Below are 17,654 nucleotides of genomic sequence, written 5' to 3' on the forward strand. Positions count from 1 at the left end.
ATCTTCTGTGGGTTAGGCAAGAACTTGATCTCTTCAATTTTTTTTATATCTACTTATTTGAGAGCGAGGCATAGGGGTGAGAGGTTATGCTCTCACCACATTACGTGCATGGAGGTCAATGTCCGCCTTGGCAGCACATGCCCTTACCCATAAGCCATCTTGCTGGCCCCTCTTCTTTTCTGAAAATTAGGTTTTTTTCAGATAAACCCCCAGGAATGGGATTACTGATCAGAAAGTATAGATGTGTTGTGGTTGTTGAAGCAACAGGCTGCCAGGCTGCTTTCCCAGAGGCTTGTGTGAGTTTACCGTGCCACAGCAACACCAGAGCTTAGGGCCCACTTCTGGAGCGCTGACGTCATGACTTTCCACAATTGTATATTTAATAGATAGAACAGGTGTGGTTTGTGAACTGTGTATCCTTTTGTTTTATATGTACTTGGTACAAACTTGGTGAGTAGTGCCTTAGTTCTTTTAAAGAAAACTGATAGGAAAGTATTTAAAGTGTTACTTTTAGAAATATTGAAACTAAGTAAATACATTTTGTTTGGCACCTTGAATTAGAATAACTACCACAGTAGCCCCATTCCACTTCCATGTATTCTAATTCAATTGCAACTCTGTTTAAGGAATATGTAGGGCTGGAGAGATGGCTTCCAGGTTAAGAGCACTGACGCTTCTTCCAAAGGACCCAGGTTCAATTCCCAGCACCCACATGGCAGCTGCCAACTGTCTGTAACTCCAACATCTGATACCCTCACACAGACATACATGCAAGCAAAACACCAATACACATAAAATAAAAATAAATAATGAAATGGGCCACCCCATGGGTACGTCTCTTGAAGGGAGTCATGGGGTGGTAGGGGCTGGTGTTCAGTCTGTCTCAGGGACAGACCGGGAACTGCTCCATGGAGGACACAAGGAAGTGGCAACTGGGCCTGTTCTGAGCAGAGGGGTGTGCCCAGCAACAGCGCAATGCCCAGCTCTTTGTCCACTGGGAATTCATGCAGAATATCAAGGATCACTAGATAGGAACTGTCATGGAAATCCAGAGTCCCCTTTTCTTTCCCATAATAGTCTTTTAAAGGAGGCTAAAAGAATGTATTGGTGATGGCTACATGGGTGGGTACATGCATGAATCCATGGATGCATGGATGGTTGGATGCGGCAAAGCATGGATGGGTGAATGCACTGGGTAGGTGGGTCAATGGATGCATGTATAAATAAATAGATGCATGCGTGCATGGATGGATGGATGCATGTGTGCGTGCGTGCATGCGTGCATGCATGGATGAATGCGTGGGTAGGAGGCAGACTGATTTTTTTTCATATGGTTTTTGTTGGCTTTGACCACAGCAGTGGGGCTGGAAAAGAGAGCCACGCTTGCAGACCAGCAGGGATGTGAACTAAACTTGGAAGAAGGTGAAGTGTGCACCAAGTCACGCAGGTTGTACTGTGCTGAGCCGAGGGACTCTTTAAGGCAGAGCACAGGTGGCCTATGGTGGGGGTAGGAAAAGCCATAAGATGGCGTCCAGGGAGGGGCTGAGGGCTGTTCCAAGAAGAGGGGACTGCAGGCCCTGGGGAAACAGGAGATTTGTTAACTGTTCTGACCAGGACTCAGGACGTTGTTTTTGTTAGTTTTGTTTTTCTTTTGAGACAGGGTCTTACTGTATAGACCAAGATGCTCTGGACTCCACAGAGACCCACTACCTCTACTTCCCCAGTCCTGAGATTAGAGGCACGCACTATCATACCCTCAACAAGCAAAGCAGCCACTTCCAAGAAAGCCATTTCCTGCTATGATTTATGTGGCCTCTTTCTCTCCCACCCCATCCCTACCCCTCCAAGAGACAGGCCCCTCCCAGACTGGGGCAGAGGTGAACGCAGCCTAGACTCTGGAATTCCCACTGGCTGAGGAGTTGGAGGCCCATAGGGCAGTGATGCAGCTCACCTGCAGGGTGTTCGCATCTCACTGGGGTTGTCTGTCCATGAAGACAGAGTTTGGCCAGGGACGTATGCTTTGTGGTCCAAGCCAGCGGCTGAGAAGTTTCTTCAAGTGGGCTGGGGATGTAACGCCCTTGAGCCCCTAGTGGGGCTAGGTAGAAGGCAGCCTGAGGTTTCCGGCTGCTCTTGCCGGCTGCCCCTCTGCCCCACTGTTCTGCAAGCATGGCTCTCTTGACCCATTGCTGTGGTCAAAGCCAACAAAAACCATATGAAAAAAATCAATCTGCCTCCTACCCACGCATCCACTCATGCATGCATGCATGCATGCATCTATCCATTCATGTTGCTTATGTGCACACACCCTTGCCCAGCTGGGCCCTGACTGACTGGGTGGATCTTCCTTGCAGAGGATGGAGAGGCCGTGAGCAGCTCCTACGAGTCCTATGATGAAGAGGAGACCAGCAAAGGCAAGGCAGCTCCCTACCAGTGGCCCTCACCTGAGGCCAGCATTGAGCTGATGCGTGACGCCCGCATCTGTGCCTTCCTGTGGCGCAAGAAATGGCTAGGCCAGTGGGCCAAACAGCTCTGTGTGATCAGGGACACCAGGCTCTTGGTCAGTCCTCATCTTCTCTATTGGGGTTTGAGGGGGCAATGGGAGAGGGGGGGGTTGCTCCCTGATACGACATTGGAGGGGGTGAGCCTTTGCTATCAGGAAAGTCTAACATATTCCCTAATTTAAGATTAACATGCAGAATTTTGCATGTATAGATGAAGATGAAGGTATTTTGTCTGAATTAGGATGATCTAGTAGTTTTAAATTAAGCTCTCAAAGCAGGACGGTTACTCTCCCCATCCTGTCCCTGCACCTTGCTGAGTTTTAGAAGGGTGTTGAGAAAGGGTCTCACTATGGAACTCAGCCAGGTCTCTCTTGCCTGGCATCTCCAGGGGTGAGACTACAGACATGTGCCAACGCAGTGGTCCCTTCCCAGTGGCTTCCTCAGCCTAGCTCCAGCCCCAGTCCTGGCTGCTGCTTTGGTCTGAGCAACCTCAGAACAGTTGGAATTGCCCCAAGAACCACAAGACTTAGAGCCACCTATTCTAAGTCAAAACCTGCAGAGGAACCAGAGACCGAAGCTGACAATAGCTCCACTTCCTGCAATTTAAATTAAAATTCACCGTTTCCAACTGGGTGTGGCTGGTCAGCTGCTCTAGAGTATACAGCAAGATTATTTGAGTCTCAGAACTCAAGGCCAGCCTGAGCATCATAGCAGGACTTTATCTCAAAACAGAAAACAAATGAACAAACAGAAAAACACCTGACAGCTTGTGCCCTGACCTAAAGTTTCATGAGGTCATTACAAACATCTTTCCTTGGTCACAATATGTCCATCTCCGTCCAGATGCTGTTTTGTGTGACCTTGCCTCACTGTCCTGTAAGGGCCTTTGTTTTACAATAAGATACCAAAGGACCACACATTTTCTCTGGTAGAGGACAATGGTTTCTTCCTTTGAGTTTTGTTATCTGGTAAGATAGACCATAAGCTTGGTTTTCCTGCCCAATGGATCTTCTGCTGGGAAATCTATGGCACAGAGATGAGAGGTAGAGAAATAGCAAAAGTTTATCCCACTGTAGAGAAGTGAATTCTGCCCACGGGGGACAGAGAGTCACATGTCACGTAGTCGGGTACCATGTCCTGAGAAATTTGTCCTTAGGTGATGCCATAGTCTGTTCTTACACAGACTAAGACAGCTGTGTCACTAAGGGATGTGATCATAGGAAGCCACTGCGTATCACTGCAACCCATCACTGACCCAATCATCACAAGTGGTACATGGCTGTATTTGGGAGCACAACAGACCTATCTGAATGACGTGGGTTCTGGAACATCCCTGGTCAATGTCAGGGAGGAGTTTGAAGGAGAAAGAGAAAGAAACAGAGACAGACTGAGGCTAACGGAGGTTAAGGCCCTAGGCCTGCCTTGGGATATTCAGTCTGTCAGGCTCAAGCAGGAGAGGGGGGCATCTCAGTGTCCAAGGGCCTCTTATTTTCAGAACCCACACCCGTGCCCCAGCAGAGTCACATCCATTCTCTTCCAGTGCTACAAATCGTCCAAAGACCACAGCCCTCAGCTGGACGTCAGTCTGCTGGGCAGCAGTGTTGTGCACAAGGAAAAACAAGTGAGAAAGAAAGAACACAAACTCAAAATAACGCCAATGAACGCCGACGTGATTGTGCTGGGCCTGCAGAGCAAGGACCAAGCTGAGCAGTGGCTTCGGGTAAGCAGGGAGAACGGACGGACGGCCAGGGGCCAAGGCACTTCCCCCCAGTGCTGAAGTGAAGGGCTCCTGGTGACCGCAGGGAGGGCTGTGGCTGTAGCCACCGCAGTGAGGACTGTGACCACCTTCTCCCTCCTTCCTGCCATCTGCTCCACCGTGGTGCCCTTATTAGCTGTTTGTGGCGTTGTATCCACCACCCTGCCCCTCCTGACTAAGCACAGCCTTTATCGTGGCCTGTCAGAAAAGAGTCTAAAGTGACTCATTAAAACATGACTAAAGATGATACCTACGCAGGTACTGGCCACCCTGTGTGCCAAACACCCCAGATTTGACACCAACAAGCTGTTTTTGTGAAACCACTAAATATCTTGAGAAGTCTGGCCAAGCCAGTCTGCTAGGAGGAACTGATGGGTACTTGAGTCCTTTCTAAGTAATTTTTAGGTGGTTATAGACCACAGGATGGATGGACTAATGAACAGACAGATGTGCAGTCCAGAGGATCGGGAAGGTTCCTGAGGGACTATTTGACTTTAAAAAGTCAAGCCTGGCATGCATTTTTGTATGCATGTGTATATGTATGTAAATGTATGTATTGTGTGTATATGTATGTGTGTATGTGTGTATATGTATGCATTGTGTATGTGTGTATATGTATGCATTGTGTGTATGTATATGTGTATATGCATGTGTACACACACACACACACACACACACACACACAGGATCTTAAGTTGGTTTTTTAGTGCATGCAAAGTCTCAGCACCAGCAGCAGTGTATGCCAAGCACAGGACACTTGGTCGGCAGAGAGGAGACAGCTGCGGCCCAGAGAATGCAGGGGGGGGGGGGCTGGTCCAGGCCTGCGGCATTACTGGAAGCCAGAGCTGGGTTGCCAGCTGAGCTCCGTCCTCTTGCCCAACTCCCTTTTGATTTACGGCAGCCCTGCCCACCCTCATTCTTAAGTACACACAGGTACTCATGAGTGTACACACATGCACGCACATGCATGAACATGTGCTTGTATGTGGATATGCACATGTGCCTGCTCTATTTCCGGCTCCCAGGCCTGTTCTCCTGACTGCTCAGACCCACCTCTCCTTCCTTCGACCCTCACCCTCTCACCCTGGCACCACAGCTCTTGCGAGAGGTTTCAGACAAGGGCACTATTCAGAAGACACCAGATCTGCGTCTAAGCCTCACAGAGAAACCCTTCTTCCCCTGGTCAGATGGGTACAGAGGGGGCCTCAGCTGTGAGGAGCTGCCCACGCCTGTAGCAGAGCAGGACGGGTCAGCTCCCTCCCCAAGCAGGACCTCCAGATACTCTGGGCTAAGCTACTAAGGACAGGAACGAAGGCACTTGCCCTGTCCTGGGTCCTACAGCCATGGATGCAGAGCCTGAGAGAGATTGGAGTCACATGGCCGGGCTGCTGGTTCCAGGGTCCGCCTTCCTCCCATGAAATGTTGCATATTCTTCACGGGTCTGAGTCCCTAGCTGGGCGCAGGCTGGGAGTGAGAACTGTCTTGCCTCTCCTTCCCCAGAGCCACGCTCTCCTGCTGTTCTGTGCATCCTCTGATTTTGAACTCACTTCCACAAACTGTTGCATGCTGAGACCGAAAACAAATGGTCCTTGAAATGCATCACATACACACACACACACACACACACACAAATACACATACATAGACACAAGCACACACACAAACACACACACATACACACAAACACACACGTATGCACGCACACACGGAGTTGCATAGCTGCTTAGTGAGGTCGGGTCACCCCTGACTGACACCAGGCTAGTCATCAGAAAAACAGGTCCCCAGGCTAGACATCAGTAAAACAGGTCCTTTCTAGAAGAGGTGAGGTGGCCTGTGGCTGGCAACTGTGCAGAGTTCACATCAGACCAAAGCAGTATCCAAGCCTGCTTCCAAATGCTGTGGAGACTTCATAGTGGGCCCACAGCCTTGGAAAATCAGGGAAGCTTCTGGTAAATGTACCCTCACCACAGGACAGCACCCCTCATGGTGGCAGAAAGAGGGTCCATGGAGCCCAGGGCTGGCTGCTGGGTCACCTGTGAAGCCTAGATGCAGAGGCCCCTTCCCACCCCCAGATTAGGGGGTTCCTGCAGGAACATGTATGAGTGGGCGACTGTGTCCTGGGAACACTTGTGGGCTGGGGCCAGGGCGGGGCACTTCTGTTCTCAGAAGCCAGGCAGCAGGCCTGTGCAAGGGCGGTGGGCCCTGCTCACAGCACGTCTTTGGTCCAGGTCATCCAGGAAGTGAGCGGCCTGCCTTCCGAAGGAGCCGCTGAGGGAAACCAGTACACACCAGATGCCCAGCGCCTGAACTGTCAGAAAGTAAGTCTCCACCTGCCCACAGGGAGGATTCAATTCTTGGTTAAAAAATTAATTGAGAGCATAAAATTGAAAGCCTTGTTCCTGTATTGCAACCCAATTAGTAAGAAACACACAATGCCTGGGTAAGGGCGGGAAGGGAACTTGGCTGGAAAATGGATGAACTGCTTACAGACCTAACAAAGTATTGTCCTAAGGGGAAAAAATGTTACTGAAACAAAACTCACTTTGCCTTATGTTCCTTTTTTATATAAAGCTTTAGTAGACTAAGTTCACCGCACACAGGTGCCAAAAGACATTTTCATACAAGTGTGTCACCCATCTCCACCCCCGGGGCACCCTCCTTCCCCCACCCCCAGTACTGCTGCCATTTGCGTGTCACATACAAGCTATTTTGTGTATCTGTATACACACACACTGTCTGTCTGAGTCTGACTTACTCATCATGCGACGATCTCCACTCGTGCTCATCTTCCTGCCAGTGATGTGATCTCATTCTTCTTCATGGCCCAATAGGGCGCCGGCGTGTTTAACGGCGCCTTTTCTTCACTCACCTGTTGATGGCGTCTAGGCTGATTTTGCAACTTGGCTTTTGTGAACTACTTGTGTGGGTTCTTGTGCTAGAGACTTATCTTGCAAGACTGGGGCTCTTCCCTACCAGTCCCTGGCCCCCAGGGGCGGGCCATCCCAACGCTGATCCTTGCCAATGGCTCTAGCCTGGCCAGCTTCCTTGCCCAGAGCTGTGGAGAGCTTTGGTTTTAAGGACCAAGGCAGTAGGACTAAGTACAGCCACCTGTGTATCACCCTTCCTACACGCAAGTGCCAGCAGGCAGGACGCCTGGCACCTGGGCATGCTCACATGCACGCAGCAGCCACAGGAGCATGGTGCCTCATCTTGTGACCTCAGCCCTGGCAAGGCAGAAAGCAAGAGGGTACACAGAGCGCATGAGGGAGGAGGAAGAAGATGGGGAGCTTTAGCCTTAAGAAGGCTGACGGCCACAGGGCAGGCCCCCACAGCCCGGCCAGGGCTACAGAAGAGAGGCTGGTGTCTTCAGGGTCTCACTCAGTGTTCGGCTGCCAACAGGAATGAGTTAAGGTTCTCTTCCCGCTGGGCGAGGAGGAGGAGGGCATTTCCTGTGGGCATAGCTGCCCACTGGCGATGGGCCCACTGTCATACCCGGTCCAACAGTCATTTGGAAGCAGGGTGGCAGGGAAAGGACTTTGAGATGGGGAAATGGGGATCCTGGGAAGGAGAGTGATGGGAGGTGCTCCAGGGAGCCCCCAAAGGAAGCTTGGTCAGTGTCCTACCACTGACCTCAGTTCTGGCTGGTAGAGGTTTGACTGGGTGGTCTCTGGTGTGATCATAAAGGCCATTTATTTCCCTTTAAGTTTTAGTTCCCAGAAGGTGACACCTGTCCATCTGTTTGCTCTCCACAGCCAGATATAGTTGAGAAGTACCTGTCAGCTGCGGAGTACGGCAGCACCATTGATGGCCATCCTGAGGTCCCAGAGACCAAAGACGGTAACCAGGCTGTGGCCCTCTGCCCTGTGGTTGAGAGGGCAACAGTATCTAGAGTGTGAGACTCGGCTGTCGGGCTCAACTCTTAACTGCTTTGGGGGTAGCTGACCCTAACATAAGCACCAACAGAATGAGAGAGAGAGAGAGAGAGAGAGAGAGAGACAGAGAGAGAGAGAGAGACAGACAGACAGACAGACAGACAGACAGACACAGAGACACGGAGGGAGGGAGGGAGGGGGGGGGAGAGAGGGAGGGAGGGAGAAGAGAGAGAGCCAAACCAAAGTTCAGTTTTGCCCCAGGCTGGGGAAGAGAACATCCTTCGAGCTCTTCATCGCCAGCCCTATTTCAAACCTCTCTGAGGCCACACGGTCTGGAATGAGTCCCAGGGTTCACCTACACTGAGAGGCCCGTGCACCCCATGGAGTGTATGACTTCGGGAATAGCTGACTTGGTCTGCCACTCCTCACATGGGGGCAGATGCATATGCTCAAGTGCACCTGTGCATGCGTGTGCATACGAGTGTAGGTGGGAGGGGGTGAGGGTGTTTGCATATGGATAGGCTGTATCCAGCACTGACAGCTCTCTCTCTCTCTCTCTCCCTCTCTCTCTCTCTCTCTCTCTCTCTCTCTCTCTGTATATATAGTCAAGAAGAAGTGTTCTGCTGGCCTCAAACTGAGCAACCTAATGAACCTGGGCAGGAAGAAATCTACCTCGCTGGAGCCGCCGGAGAGATCCCTCGAGACATCCAGTAAGACCCAAAGCGAGCACCCGGCCCCTGCGCTTGTTCGCTATGTTGGAGTGGCCGGAGCCCCATGTGGCTGGATGGCACTGAGATGGGGTCTGTGTTTCTCTCCCCTGTGTGCCATTCTTAATGCTTCACCAGAGCATTCCGCCACAGTACTGGCTCCTTTAAGCATTCTGTCTATCTGTGGTGTGGGGCATGACAGGCGGAGCTGGAACAGGTGGGTGGATGCACAGCCCTTCACCGAGTGCGCACAGGACCACCTCCCATGAGGGTTTGGGGCATGAAGATCCTTTCTTGCCCTGTGATCAGAGATGGCGTCGTGGCTCTGACCTCAGAGGGTCGGTGGGAGCTGAGTAGGCTGAACTGCCTGAGAGCTGAAGGAGGAGGCCTCTGAGTTAGGGACAGGTGTGACCCGGGAGGGAGCTGGTAGAAGCCCAGGTGGCAGGCTCAGAGGGCAGGTGTGGGTGCTGCGAGGTTCTCACGGGTCCTCTCGCCTCTCGCTCACACCTGAAGACAACTGCGGAAAGGAGGGAGACAGGCCAGACCTAGAAAACGCCCTGGAATGGAATGTCATAAGTCCCAGGTGGGGGTCCTGTTGTAGTCCTCCCTGGGCCTGCAGGCCATTGCCTCTCACCTCTGGGTCTTTTCCGGGCCCTTTCCTGAGACCCCAGTCCTCCTGTTCTTTAAGGTTGACAGGGTAGAAGACAAGGCTTTCACTCTGGAGCCTTCCGCTTCCGAGGCTGGGGAAGGGCCTGGTTCTGCCTGTCGCTGCAGCCTTAGGAAGCACCTTACACGGCCTGGGAGCCTGGTCCTGGTCATCAGTGTCTGAGATGAGACTGGATTACTTCTGGAACTGTTCTTTGATCACACATCCTCTCCTCCCAAGACGCTGGGGATAGGGTGATGAGAACGCAGGCTCTCGTGGACTTAGCCCTCTCTGCCCTTGATATAAATTTCTGTTGTCTAGAGGCCTGTGATAGGCACAGTGGCATCTGTCTGGAGTTCAGGTTCTGGATGCTCAATCCCCCACTTTAATGTCATTTTAGTGTGGTATAGAGGCATCCACTATCCACCACACGCCTGGTTCTATATGAGACCGGAGGGCGGCTGTCTGCTCTCATCCGCTGCCTAGTGATCTGGCTAGGGCTCAGAGCGGCTGCCAATCACTTAGGATGGAGAAGACCTGCGGTGTAAGCCCATGCAGTTGAGAAGGCGAGGCTTGGAGAGGAGACGGCCTGACGCACATGGGTCGAAGGGCTTGAAGGCAGGGTTTGCTCCTCTTTGGCGCCCTGGGGACAAGGCTGCATCGCTGTGTGGCAGCAGCTCAGTGAACCTTGAGGAGCTGAACACAAACGTGCAACCACCCATGCGTGAGAACGATGGTGTCCTGGGTACACGCTGGCGCTGGCAGCTTCCGGGTGCTACATGGGGAAGCGGGGTCCTTGCTCAAGATCTAAAGATGCAGGTGCGCCACTGGAGAGAGTCGATGCAGCTCCTTGCGAGGTGCATGTCCGGTGGAGGGGGTCAGCATAGGAGCAGTTTTGCTGCTCAGCCCTAGATGTTCTGACAGAAGGTAAACTGAGTCAGGGCTAGAGAGGGCATGGGCATACCTGAGCAGGACGAGTGAGGACGGTCGGGCACTGTGTGTTAAGTCTGGACATCAGCTCTCTCCAGGCGTCCTCGTTAGAGTGACATCGTCTTTAAACCCTGCGTGGCAATCCCTGACGCACCGCCGTGATGCCCAGGGAAGACAGGGCGACCTGGAAGTCCAACTACTTCCTTAAGATCATCCAACTTTTGGATGATTACCCAAAATGTTTCATTGTGGGAGCAGACAATGTGGGCTCCAAGCAGATGCAGCAGATCCGCATGTCCCTGAGAGGGAAGGCTGTGGTGCTGATGGGCAAGAACACCATGATGCGCAAGGCCATCAGGGGCCACCTGGAAAACAACCCTGCTTTGGAGAAGCTGCTGCCTCACATCCGGGGGAATGTGGGCTTTGTGTTCACCAAGGAGGACCTCACTGAAATTAGGGACATGCTGTTGGCCAATAAGGTGCCCGCAGCTGCCCGTGCTGGCGCCATCGCCCCCTGTGAGGTCACTGTGCCAGCCCAGAACACAGGTCTGGGGCCTGAGAAGACCTCGTTCTTCCAGGCTTTGGGCATCACCACTAAAATCTCCAGAGGCACCACTGAAATTCTGAGTGATGTGCAGCTGATAAAAACCGGAGACAAAGTAGGAGCCAGCGAGGCCACACTGCTGAACATGCTCAACATCTCGCCCTTCTCCTTTGGGCTGATCATCTAGCAGGTGTTTGACAATGGCAGCATTTATAACCCGGAAGTGCTTGACATCACTGAGCAGACTCTGCACTCTCGTTTCCTAGAGGGTGTCCGAAATGTTGCCAGTGTCTGTCTGCAGATTGGTTACCCAACTGTTGCCTCGGTGCCACACTCTATCATCAATGGGTACAAGAGGGTCCTGGCTTTGTCTGTGGAGACTGACTACACCCTCCCTCTTGCTGAGAAGGTCAAGGCCTTTTTGGCGGATCCATCTGCATTTGTGGTTGCTGCCCCTGTGGCTGCAGCCACCACTGCTGCTCCTGCTGCTGCTGCAGCCCCAGCCAAGGCTGAAGCCAAGGAAGAGTCTGAGGAATCAGATGGGGATCTGGGATTTGGTCTCTTTGACTAATCAGCTCTCAAAGCAACCAATTCAGCCAGCTTAATTTGAGAAACACGGGAATAAAGGCATACTTCTCTTAAAAAAAAAAAAAGTCTGGACATCAGGGGAGCTGAAGAAACTGAGGCTGCACAGGCAGCAGGGTTGACTCTAAGGCCAGGAGGTTTGACCTGAGTACCAAAAGTTGGGGTTGCCTGCTGGAAAAGAGAGAGCCATAGAAATGAGGCCTGGTTGGGGAGCCTGTACCCTGTGCATTGTACTCACCAGCCCAGGTCTAATGGAGCACAAATGCCACTTTCCCTCTGGTCACACTTCAGCCAAGAACCAGGATAGCTGTCTGCCCTGCCTCAGAGGGCCTGGCTGTCTACCCAAAGGAAGAACGTCACATACCACAAGTGATGGCTTGTGACAGGTTCTGAAACGGGCGACACGCAAGCGACCCAATGGTGGGGCCTGCCCTAGATGTGGTGGTGTTTCGGGTTCCCCTCAGCCACATCCCTGCTGAAGAGTGTCCTCTTCCCACGTGTCCCTGGGGGGCCCTCATCCTCCTGTCTGCACGTCCCTCTGCAGGCTACCTGAATGTGCTGGTGAACACCCAGTGGAAGTCACGTTGGTGCCTCGTGAGGGACAGTCACCTGCACTTCTACCAGGACCGGAACCGGAGCAAGGTGGCCCAGCAGCCCCTCAGTCTGGTGGGCTGTGAAGTGCTTCCAGACCCTAGCCCCGACCACCTGTATTCCTTCCGCATCCTCCACCACGGCGAGGAGCTGGCCAAGCTTGAGGTACGTTAGCTGTGGGGCAGGCAGGCAGGACGGCCAAGGTTGGGCAGGCTGAGGACCACAATCCCACTGAGAAACTGTGTGGCTTCATGGCATATTTGCCTCCATTACCTGCAATTGCTTGCATTAAAAAAAAAAAATGCCCTCTCTTGTTCAGACCTCAGGGAGAGCAGCTTTGTTACATGGGTAGGACCAATCGTTTCTCCCTCTACTTAGGGCAGTCCGGGAGCACTTTTAGCTCCCACAGGTGTCAGAGAGGCTCTTGAAGTTCAACGGAGTGACATCTGCTTTGCATGCCACCAGCCATGAGAACCCAGAGGCCCAGCACATAAAAATGAGGGCTGCCGGGATTTATCTGGAGTCAGGGTTTGCTCTGTGATATAATTACATTTTGGCCTCTCCCGCCTTTGGTTTCATGCACTGTTAAAGTTACAAAAACAAGAGATGACATAATGCAAGCTTGCGCGAAGACCTGCAGGAGGCACCAAGGTCCTACACACAAGCAAGCACTTTATCCAAAGTCTGCTTCAATGCTGCCCTCTGGTGGCTGAAACGGCCACACAGACAATGGCTTCACAGAGACACAGCCAGCCTTTCATAAGCCCTTTAGGCAACACCTACTCATTAAATGAGAAACCTAGTGTCTGTCCCCCCAGAACTTATTTTCTAGTTTAGTGGTATGGTAATGTTCGGCTAACTGCACACAATTAGTTGTTCAGGGAAAGAGAAGGGCACCATGAAGGGGCAGTGGTGTAGACCACCAGAGGAGCCGCCGCAGTGCCCCAGTGTAAGAACGGTGGCCTCGATACCTTTGAAAAGCAGCATTGAGAAGTCCAACTGGAAATAAATGGGAGCAGAAAATTTCATTGTCTTTTCTTTCTTGTGGCTGTGAATAAATGCCCGAGGGAAAACAACTCAGAGGAGGAAAAACTGACTTGGCTCACGGTTTGAAGGAATACGCTCCACCCTAGAAGGGAGGCATGGTGGCAGAGCTGTGAGCCACCAGTCACGTGGCATCCCACAGTCAGGAGACGGTGGTGAATGCCGGTGCTCAGCTTGCATTCTCCTTTTTATTCAATGCAGGACCCTGTGGGATGGTGCAGGGTGGTTTTCCCTTCTTTTCTTAAACCTCACAAACATGCCCAAAGGTGCTGGAGGCAGTTAGGCAGCAGCGCACACCTTGAATCCCAGCATTAGGTGGGTCTCTGTGCGTTCGAGGCCACCCTGGTCTATAGAGTGAATTCCAGGGCGGCCAGGGCTACACAGAGAAACCCTGTCTCAAAAAACAAAAACAAAAGGAAAAACAATCAGGCCCAGTGGTCTCTCTCCTAGGTACTTCCAAATCCAGTCAGGTAGCAACGAAGGTGAATGCTGCATCAGGCAGAAGTCAGGTTCGGTTTGTGGCGCACCTTGGAGGTGTGGTCGGAGTGTGTGGTAGAATGACAAAGTCACGAAGATAAGCCTGTGGCTTTTACGCACTTTCTTGTCATGAAGGCGAGAAATAACATTGACACTTGAACTGTGCAGAGTCTGCAGTTGATTAGGGTGCACTGTCCCCCTAAAAGCAGCATGCGCTGGGACTAAGTAAATTAGGACTTCCTGCTCTCGCAGTACGTCTTTCAGATTCCTCGGCTTTATTATTGTCATAAACAAAAAATAAATCTGAACATTGTTATTTCTTGGGACATGTCTTAGCAGTCTTGCGTGCATGAATTAAGGTGATAAAAACAACAGTGACTGTCCATGAGACAGACTCAACCTACAATTTATACAGTTACTCAGTGACCAACAATTTTAGCCCCTACTAACAGATGATAACTCTTGATAATTTTCATGGCTTTTACCTGGAGAATGTAGTTACCAGATTCTAAAAACTGCATTCAACGCTCCCCCACAGTCCTCTGAAGTGTCACTGAAGTTGGCAACATGGCACCCCTGCCACAAAATGCTGTTTAGGTTCACCTGAGGACAGGTACACTGGTAAAACTGCAGGTACCTGCACAGGCTGTCTCATGTTTGAAGAAGCAAGCTGGTTTGCCCCAGGGGGAGAGACTGGCCAGGACAGCACTCTTTCTTTGTGACTTTTGGTGTCCTTCTAGGCCAAGTCCTCAGAGGAGATGGGCCACTGGCTAGGCCTCCTGCTCTCAGAGTCAGGGTCCAGAACAGACCCAGAAGAGTTCACCTACGACTACGTGGATGCTGAAAGGGTTTCCTGCATTGTGAGCGCGGCCAAAACTTCTCTCTTGTAAGAAGAGGCCTTTCCCATGTGCCTTCCAGTCCAGCCTTGCTTCTAAGCCTGACGGATAGCTAGGGTAGCGTGGCCACAGGGCACAGGGTCAGTTGAGTCCTGCTTGGTCCTGCAGGAGGGAGGTGCAAAGCAAGAAGCTGGAAGGTGCATGGCAAGCCCTCAAAGAGACCCAGATAAGAGCTAGCCCCCAGGGCCTACTACAATTAGATGCTCTCCTGCTCCTTTCCTCACTTTCCCTTGCCTACCCTTCCTCTGGACCCCTCACTGGTGCATTCTGGGATATGCAGGACGAGGTATGAACTTCTGCTTTGCAGATGGGCAGACAGGCTTGGGCAGGAGTGTCTTGGACAAGGAGGTGCTGCCAGCTTGGCCCCTGAAACAGGGTCCCGTTCTTTAATGTACAAAATGGGGGTGCATCTTGTCTGAGCTGCCCCAGGTGCATTGTGGGGGTGAAATGCACTGGGCTGGTACTAGGATGGACAAGAATTTTCAAACAAAGGGATGGAGATGGCCCTAGCTGGGTGGAGATAGCATTTATTTCAGATATCTGTGTAGCCAAGGCTCTTTTTCTGAATTCTTTGAGGCTGGGGGGATGCTACAGGGTTTTGGAAACTTCACACACACGTCTGTCTTCCAGGCTGATGCAGAGAAAGTTCTCGGAGCCCAACACGTACATCGATGGCCTGCCCAGCCGGGATTGCCAGGAAGATCTCTATGACGATGTGGAGATGTCGGAGCTGACAACAGTGGTAAGAGCTTGGACAGAGGTGTGGACTGCCCTATCCTCCTCCTACCTAACCTCTATCACTGTGGGTCAGATCGTCCCCAAGGTGAGCCGTTCCTGGTCACCTACAGGACCATGGGTGCAGACCACTTATCTTTTGTGCATGGGGTTTCGTGGCTGACTCAACTGGAGACCTATGTAGAAAACACCTGGTTGTTTGCTCTGGTCAGTCCCAGGATGGGGGTGTGGGGAGGAGACTGGGTAGTGTGTGTATTGGGTTTCAGACCCAGGATAGGCAGTTACGGTGCCTATTTAACATATCAAAGCGGACCTGGCCTCGGGATTCTTCCAGCATCCCTCAGTCCCTGTTAGAGGGTACAGCTGGCATACTTCGCCATCTACACTGAACTTTCCAGCCCAGGGCTGGGCTTCCTTTCCCCCAGAGGGTCTTCACTGTATAATCCAGAAAGTTAGGTCCTCTTTCCTCTTCGCATGTGCACCCCCACTTCCCTGTCTCCCTATCTGCATGGCGACTTCCCTGCCCATGTTCCTTAGGACTGGTGAGCCCACCCAAGAGCCACCCCAATAAGCCTCCTTTATCCTTTAAGTTGGCTTGAACTGGCTCATTTCGTCGGTGGGAGAACCACCTATCAGTGTGGGGTACGAGCAGTGACGTCATTAGCCTTCTAGGTCCGCACTGGTAGCTGAGGTGGGCAAGCATGCTGGTGGCAGTGTCCTGGTTCTGGCAGTTCTTGCAGGGTTGTTACCTTCATCTTCCTCAATCCTACTCCCCCCCCCCCCCATAGAAAGACTTGTCATTTTCCTCTTGACACAGGGTGCTGTGTCCTGAGTCCTCTGCCTCTGGACTTTGACATCCCACCCAAGACTCCACAGAGGGCTTCTCTGGGAGGGAGGGGGCTACCCAGAAGCTCTAGCATGAGAGCTGACAGGAGCCCTGAGACAACGAACCACCACCTGACCTTTTCCTGTAGGCGGAGCCTGCCGAGGAAGCCGCCCCTGCTGTAGATGCCGACAGCGCGAGGCAGCCTGACCGAGTGTACCTGGATCTTGCGCCTACCAGGCCCTTCCTGTGCAGCCCCAGTGAGGTCCCGGTGCAGGCCTCTCTCCCAGAATTGCCACATCTGGATGATCTAACTCAGCCCCTCACAGTAGAGCCAAGGCCAGGCACCACCCCAGATGAGCTGCACACAGAGTCTCCAGAAGGCCTGGAGGAGCAGCAGGTACCAGCCAGCCACCCCTTCAGCAGGTGCCCAGCCACCTTGCCCCGCCCTGCAGTCATGGAACGGTGTGTGATTTCTCTAGGCACAGAGGCAGCTACAGAGTCAGGAGTCTTCAGAGCCCGTGGAGTGCCCTGTGAGAACCACCACCGTGAAACTGCAGGCCGAGCAGCAGAGAATCTCCTTCCCGGCCAACTGTCCGGACATGGTGGCTTCTGCCCCCACCAGCGCCAGCCCGCCTGTAAAGGACAAGCTGAGGGTGACCAGTGCAGGTAGGCCGACTAGATCCAGGCTTAGCACTTTAGGTGTGAGGAGACAGCTTCAAAGAGGGCAAGGGACTTGCCCCGGAACACAACAACAGCAGAGCAACAGCGAGGGACAACTCCCTGGGCCAGCTGGACTGCTCCTGCCAAGCCCTGGGATGTGTGTGTGTCTAGGAAGCGGGCTTCGGGTCCAGCCCTCATCTGTTCCTGCCGAGAGAAGCCGCTAGCTCACTCTCTCTCCGTCTATAGAGATCAAACTTGGGAAGAACCGGACGGAGGCGGAGGTGAAGAGGTACACGGAGGAGAAGGAAAGACTGGAGAGGAGTAAGGAGCAGATCCGGGGGCACCTGGCCCAGCTCCGCAGAGAGAAGCGGGAGCTCAAGGAGACGCTGTTAAGATGCACAGGTAGGGGCGGGGCTCCAGGAGACTGTTAAGATGCACTGGTAGGGGGCGGGGCTCCAGGAGACTCTGTTAAGATGCACTGGTAGGGGGCGGGGCTCCAGGAGACTGTTAAGATGCACTGGTAGTGGGCGGGGCTCCTGGAGACTCTGTTAAGATGCACAGGTAGGGGACGGGGCTCTGGGCTGAGGGCCAGGGCGGAGCCTTGGCTCAACACACCTGGGCTGTGAGATCTGCCTCTGGGTCTCCCTGCCTGAGGCCCCCTCTTTTTCAGCTTCTGTCTGAGGCTGTCTCCGTGCAGATCCCTGGGACAGCGTCAACAGCTCTGTCAGGATGTTAGGTTGTTCCCAGGTTGAACGGAGCCTAGGTTTGCGATCTGGGTCAGCTGACCAGTATGTCAAGGCAGCGCTAGGCTAACCACACCTGCAGTGCACTCCTTAACTTCCTGGCTGTTGTTTTAAGTGCATAAAATCAGAGACACTCTTAAA

The 17,654-nt window shown here is 52.6% G+C and overlaps 2 protein-coding genes across 4 annotated transcripts in view; both read left to right on the forward strand.

The window, feature by feature from the left end:
- Positions 1-17,654, forward strand: part of AFAP1L2 (actin filament associated protein 1 like 2) — a 100,680-nt gene that overhangs the window by 80,408 nt on the left and 2,618 nt on the right. For all 3 annotated transcript variants that reach the window (XM_084762860.1, XM_084762858.1, XM_084762859.1), the window contains 11 exons: positions 2,352-2,557; positions 4,042-4,221; positions 6,486-6,575; positions 8,010-8,094; positions 8,735-8,839; positions 12,086-12,297; positions 14,394-14,539; positions 15,180-15,291; positions 16,259-16,507; positions 16,590-16,776; positions 17,017-17,172. In XM_084762860.1, coding sequence (XP_084618986.1) covers positions 2,352-2,557; positions 4,042-4,221; positions 6,486-6,575; positions 8,010-8,094; positions 8,735-8,839; positions 12,086-12,297; positions 14,394-14,539; positions 15,180-15,291; positions 16,259-16,507; positions 16,590-16,776; positions 17,017-17,172 — 1,728 coding nt within the window. The remainder of the gene's footprint in view (positions 1-2,351; positions 2,558-4,041; positions 4,222-6,485; positions 6,576-8,009; positions 8,095-8,734; positions 8,840-12,085; positions 12,298-14,393; positions 14,540-15,179; positions 15,292-16,258; positions 16,508-16,589; positions 16,777-17,016; positions 17,173-17,654) is intronic.
- LOC311586814 (large ribosomal subunit protein uL10-like) lies at positions 10,501-11,609 on the forward strand. Its single transcript, XM_084763029.1, has one exon. It carries the CDS (start codon positions 10,574-10,576, stop codon positions 11,141-11,143), a length of 570 nt encoding a protein of 189 aa, XP_084619155.1. The 5' UTR covers positions 10,501-10,573; the 3' UTR covers positions 11,144-11,609.

Source organism: Acomys minous (assembly GCF_964271855.1).
Source record: "Acomys minous genome assembly, chromosome: 2".
NCBI lineage: Eukaryota > Metazoa > Chordata > Mammalia > Rodentia > Muridae > Acomys > Acomys minous.

Bases quoted from the DNA above. Each gene is read 5' to 3' on its own strand.
- LOC311586814 (XM_084763029.1), top strand. From the start codon at position 10,574: ATGCCCAGGGAAGACAGGGCGACCTGGAAGTCCAACTACTTCCTTAAG.